The 5923-nt window shown below is 48.5% G+C and overlaps 2 protein-coding genes across 2 annotated transcripts; both read right to left on the reverse strand.

Annotated features, from left to right (window-relative positions):
* Positions 1-1540: 1540 nt before the first annotated feature.
* On the reverse strand, positions 1541-2198 carry LOC112464032 (the record flags this gene model as incomplete). The annotated part of the gene is made up of 2 exons (XM_025030800.1): positions 1938-2198; positions 1541-1779 (listed from the first exon to the last, which is right to left on the reverse strand). Coding segments are annotated over exons 1-2 (500 nt in total), but the record flags the coding sequence as incomplete, so codon positions are not given.
* A 680-nt stretch (positions 2199-2878) lies between these two features.
* On the reverse strand, positions 2879-5774 carry LOC112464033. Its single transcript, XM_025030801.1, has 4 exons — positions 5586-5774; positions 5004-5411; positions 3006-4960; positions 2879-2957 (listed from the first exon to the last, which is right to left on the reverse strand). Exons 1-4 carry the CDS (start codon positions 5772-5774, stop codon positions 2879-2881), a joined length of 2631 nt encoding a protein of 876 aa, XP_024886569.1.
* Between the last annotated feature and the right edge of the window lie 149 nt (positions 5775-5923).

The following is a 5923-nucleotide window of genomic DNA, read 5'->3' on the forward strand; positions in this document are numbered from 1 at the left end:
TACTTTCTTTGTTTTCAGTACAGACGCGGCAACAGTACGTTGCTGAAAAACTTTCAGGGTAACCAAAAATGGACGGACGTCCTAGATTATCTCCACGAATAAGTCGTACTACAAAAAAAACTTGTAATGTTGTGCCATTTAATTCAATAGATAATCCGTTAGTTTCTAAATCTTTTAGTTCTGTACGTAACGTGTTAAAAACTGATCTATTTCCAACGTCTGTATGATCTTGACTGTAAAACAACATTGCAAGAAAAATATTTTCTATTCGACTGGCATATTTTGGTGGCACAGAAGCACGTGTAAAATATATTGCACCTACGTTATATATACCTGCGTGACTTCCAAGTGACGTACACGTCTCAAAATTATCAAAATACACGATTAAAGGGCGTACTATTTTATTGAAGTATTTAGAAACACGTTCTTTCCATATTTCACCTTGAAGGATATTTGTTAACGGATCATTAGGTAAAATGTTATTCTAATATTGCATTATTGAATCAAATACATCGGGACATTCTAAGAAACTTTGTAATATATTCTTTATAGGAATATGAACAGCCGTGCGATTTTTTAATATTACAGAAACTTTATTATTTTTTCTACATTCCGCGGTACTACGTCCGCAAATATGTTCAACTGGTTGAATAAAGTTTTCATGGGTTGAAAAATATTTGAATCGTTTGTAGTCTGTTCCAAACTGCGTGAAAGACGTTACGAACATTTCTATCATTGTTTTTATTTTTGATTTAATAGCGTAAGTCGCTGTATCTTTTACGGCGTGGTCACGACACGTTATTATAATACTACGCGAACCCGAAGAAAAAATTTTTATTAAATTTTGTATTATTTCTTGAACTATCGATCTATTTAATAACATATTGGACGGAATACTGCTACGAAGCTCTATGTTCGCGAAATCGCTGATTAATCCCGGCGATGGAAGCGGGATGAGAAGGACGCGCGTGAAAGGTGTTAACTAAATATGCACTTTATTTTGTGTAACTCAGACCACGGTCTGAGCCGTCTTTAATGTATTGAAATTGTTACAGTCTGATTTGAGAATCGATGAGCGGTGTATAAATGAGACGTCTGTGTATGATCGTTGAAGTCGGGCGACAATTATATCAATTGCCCTCCTCGTGTGGTGAGTCGCCCGTGAGCCGGTGAGACACGTGGCGGTCGGCACTCGCGCACGTGTGAGCTTGAGTCGTCGTGTTGAGGCACCAAAGTTGATGAGCGGTCTATTTCACAGTTTAAATGAGAAGTCTAAGCAGCATGGGCACTGCGATGTGCACGATTAACCGAAGTCACTTATCGAAACGTACTGAGCACACGTTATGCGACTTGTCACCGCGCGGCCATTTGCACAAGTGCGAGGAAGACGTTGGCGATGAGCGCGCCCGTGCGGGCGCAAGCTGCCGCGGTGATCGAGCGTCGTTACCCGATCGATGCTGCCATCTGATCGGACGGCGCAACGTTAACTGAATCGCGAACATTCCGCCCGCCATCAGCAATCTTGTTGATGATTTCTTACTCTTGATCCTTCACCTGGTTGATGGGTAATATGGCAAGCTTGGCACTTGGCCGAGTGAGTGTCGTGGTGGCCGTCTTGAGGGTAACCACCCTGGTGAGTCCATCCTTGCCGGGGTGCAAAGCTGTTACTCTGGCGAGTGGCCATTTGCACGGTGGAGAGCGTTCGTCGGTGAGCAGCACGATGGACCCCACCTTGATGTTGTTGTTAGGATGATGCCACTTGGATATCGCCTGCTGGCGCTGCAGATAATGAGCCGACCATTGTGCCCAAAAATGTTGAACACGCTGCTGGATGAGCTGCCATCGAGATAGTAGTGAGGTTGCTAGGTCAGAGATGGCTCGGATATGGTAGTGAGTGGACCTCCAATGAGAAAATGACCTGGTGTGAGCGCTGAGACGTCTTCCGGGTCGTCACTCAGCGGTTCTAAGGGCCTTGAGTTGAGAATGGCCTCGATTTGCGTAAGCAACGTTGTGAGTTCTTCCGTCGTGAGTACAGTCTCCCCGATAGTCCGTCTCAGATGAAACTTGACGGATTTCACCACCGCCTCCCACTTGCCCCCCATGTGTGAAGCGCCTGATGGGTTGAACTCCCATCTGGTGCAATCCTGTTGTAGAATTTGAGCGATTCGTTGATGTTCTTGTGAACTCTGGATGAACATTTTCTTGAGCGCGGCGTCTGCTCCAATGAATGTTGTCCCGCATTCCGAGTATATGGTCTGAGCAATTCCCCTTCTCGCTGAGAATCTTCGGAAGGCTGCGATGAATCCTTCTGATGAGTAGTCACTGACTACTTCGAGGTGAATTGCGGAGGTGGAGAACAGACGAACACACAGATCCATCCTTTGTATGTTTTCGCACCTCGACCTTTCCATGTTTTGATGGTGAGCGGCCCGGCATAGTCAACTCCTGTATGAGTAAACGGACGTGACGGCGTAACCCGAGAGAGAGGTAGTTGGCCCATCAGTTGATGAGCATGGATTCCCCTTTGCCGAGCACACACGACACACCGCAAAATATGAGACTTCACCGGAGCCCGTCCGCCGATGATCCAGTAACTTTGCCTGACATGAGCCAATGTCAGCTGAGTTCCTCCATGCAGGGTACGCAGATGAGCGTGTGAAATGATCAAAGTTGAGAGCCGGGAGTGGCGAGGCAAAATCGCCTGATGTTTGCTGTCTTGAGCTAGTGCTGATTGGTTGAAGCGGCCGCCAACTCGGATGATCCCTTGAGCGTCTATATACGCAGTCAATCGACTGAATGCGTGAGCAGTTGGTAGTCTCGAGTTGGCCGTGAGCATCTTGATCTCGTGCGTGAAGTATGCCGCTTGAGTAGCCTTAATCTAGAAGAATCTGGCCTCCTCCAAAGCTGAGTGTAAGTCCAGTGGCTTGCGTCGGCGCTTTCCCAGAAGCGATATGAATCTGAAACAAAGAGCTGTTATTTTCAATAACTTGTTGAGAGATGAGTACCTATAGATCAGGTCCCAGTGATACTCCGGTTGAGATGCGGCCGCATGTAGCGCAATGCCAGGACAAGCCTCATGCGCGCTCAACTCGTCCGAAAGCGCGGGTTGAGATGGCCAAGCTTCAGGGGTGAGTATCCACGGTGCTCCCGTCCACCATAATGAGTGACTTTGGAGTTGAGCAGTATTTAATCTTCGTGATGCGCAGTCGGCTGGGTTGGACGTACCTGGTACGTATTTCCAATGTGCGTTCGCAGTGAGCTCTTGAATTTGAGAAACCCGATTTCTCACGAAATCCTTCCAGCGCGATGCATGAGATTTGATCCACGTGAGTGTCACAACAGAGTCCGTCCACAGGTGAGTTGCTGTGACGTTCAACTTTAAGGTGACTTGAACGTATTGCATGAGTCTTGAGAGCAGCAGAGCTGCGGTGAGTTCAAGTCTCGGGATGGTGAGCCGCTTGAGCGGTGCTACCTTTGTTTTGGAGCACACCAATGAAATCGTGGCGCCATTTGAGCCGTGGACGGTGATAAATACGACTGCAGCCATTGCCAGTTGAGAAGCATCAGAAAAGCCGTGAAATTCCACTGTCGATGTACTCCGTGTGTTATACCACCGAGGTATTGAGATCTTGCGCAAGCTGGTGAGTTCCTTTCTGATGATGAGCCACCGTGATGAGAGCTGGGATGGCAGTGGTTCATCCCATTGGAGCTTATGAAGCCAAAGCTCCTGCAAGAGCATCTTCGCCTTGATCACGACTGGTGATGCAAAGCCTAGTGGATCGAATATCTGAGCCACTTCAGACAAAACGAGGCGTTTGGTGAGATGATCGGTATGCGACGAGATCCTTGTTGCGAATGCGAATGAATCTTCTTGAGGAAGCCATCGTAATCCGAGTATCTTGGTTGCGCAATCGTCAAATGTAATTTGTGAACCCTGGTCTTTCTCTGCTTGAACCGCAGTGAGCACGTCTGGATGAGTCGCGTGCCACTTGGCCAAGGGGAAGCCGCCCGCCATGCACAAGTTCTTCAGCTGCAATGCAATTTTGATTAACTGTTGGACAGTGTCAGCGCCTCCAAAGCTGTCGTCGACGTATCGACCTTGAAGGATGGACGGCACTGCAAGAGGAAAATTATGGCCTTCGTCCTTCACCAGTTGCAGCAGCGTTCGTACTGCCAAGAACGGGGCAGTCTTGGTGCCATACGTGACCGTGGTTAGATAATATGCCACTTCATTGAGCAGTTCGTCGAGCCAGAGAATCCGTTGTAAATTCCAGTCATCTTCATGCACGTTGATCTGTCTATACATCTTGGTGATGTCCGTGGCAACTAGGTGTCGAAATTGTCGAATCCAGAGCAAGACATCGGTGATGTCTAAATGCAACTTGGCTCCCGTGTGCATTATATCATTAAGTGAGCGGCCAGATGTGGATGCGCTCGAGCCATTGAATACCACACGTAATTTCGTGGTTGCACTGTCTGGTTTGAGCACTCCGTGATGTGGCAAATAATATTGCGTTTGCTGACTGGAAACGGGTGAGGCTTTCTTCATGTGGTTGAGATCTCGATATTCTGTCATAAATTGATGACCTGTTGAATCCCGTGAGACAGTACTCTTGAAATGTTCTTCACATCTTTGCTCGTCAGGAGTAAGCTCAAAATTGTTGCTCGCAGGCACTTCTTCCTGTGTCCAAAATCTCGATAGTAACTCGTCGAGAGCATCTTCCCTCTCCTGAATCGATGCATGATGCACTGCAGCAGATGCCGATGATGATGTGTCGACAGGCCCGAGAACGAGCCATCCAAAGATTGAGAACTGCGCAATTGGCATCAATGTATCCCGTTTGATGATGTTGGGCTTGATGATCTGCCGATATGAGTCAGCTCCAATGATAATATCCACTGACCGTGGTGTCAGAAAATCTGGATCCGCCAAGGGTAACTTGGTGAGATGCGGCCATTCCTGTGGTGCAGCGTTGAATGATGCGTGCCGTTACAGCAGTCACACGGGTACTCCGTTGAGCCGTCTGATGTATTGGTGCGTGCCTGTTGAGCTGCCGCATGATGAGCCGTCGAGGAGCGCCGTGTTGTGGAAGCAGCCCCTGCCGAGCTTCTTGAGCTGGCCGTTGATTCGATCTCTCGAGTGCTCGTGCTCGCGAGGTGAGAAATTGCTCGAGTTTCTCGAATCGCGGATACTCGCACGCGGCGCCCAACGATGTCTCCCACTGCTCCTTGGTTTGGCGATCCAACTGCCTAGACAACTGGTATACCAGGACGCAGTCGCCGAGATCCTGCGAGACGCCCAAGGATTGTAGGCCCTTGATGCCCTCCTTGAACGTGTTGAGCAGCTGGTCCAGTGCCTTGGCGTTCTTTTGCACCGGTGTTGAGCTGGCGAAGAGCTGGTCCAGATAAGACTGAATAAGCAGCCGCTAGTTCTCGTAGCAGTCGACGAGCATTTCCCAGGATGGTTTGAGCGAGTCGCCGGTGAGAGGCAAACCGGAAATGAGCTGAGCAGGTGGGCCTTCTAGTGAGAGCCGCAGATAGTAGAGTTTCTCCACGTCTGTGAGCCGTTGACTGTCATAAATAACCGCCTTGAAGAGATCGCGATACGTAGGCCATGCCTCGTACACGCCCTTGAAGGACGGGATGCTGATGTCCGGCAATCTCTGCTGAGACTGTGAGGGCTGCGCCGCTACAGGAGCTGTCGTTGGAGCGATCTTTTCCGCCAATGCGCCCTTGAGCTTTGCCAGGAAGACGGAGGTGCTAATTTCGTGCATTTTCTGTATATTTCAAAGGTTCTTGGCGCAACACCGATCTCTACTTCCATTTAATATCGGACATGACAATTTCCGACGTTGAGCATGGCTGATACCAGGATTATACAGAGGATTGCCCCTTTTAAAATATACGGAAAATGCACGAAATT

Source organism: Temnothorax curvispinosus, unplaced genomic scaffold (genome assembly GCF_003070985.1).
Source record: "Temnothorax curvispinosus isolate PA1 unplaced genomic scaffold, ASM307098v1 QBEX01013819.1, whole genome shotgun sequence".
Classification (NCBI taxonomy): domain Eukaryota; kingdom Metazoa; phylum Arthropoda; class Insecta; order Hymenoptera; family Formicidae; genus Temnothorax; species Temnothorax curvispinosus.

Bases quoted from the DNA above. Each gene is read 5' to 3' on its own strand.
- LOC112464033 (XM_025030801.1), bottom strand. From the start codon at position 5,774: ATGCACGAAATTAGCACCTCCGTCTTCCTGGCAAAGCTCAAGGGCGCA. The intron at 5,412-5,585 runs GTTATTTATGAC...CTGCTTATTCAG, and splicing joins ATCGCGATCTCTTCAAGGCG to TCTTATCTGGACCAGCTCTT. The intron at 4,961-5,003 runs GTGACTGCTGTA...GCTGCACCACAG, and splicing joins CGGCTCAACGGAGTACCCGT to GAATGGCCGCATCTCACCAA.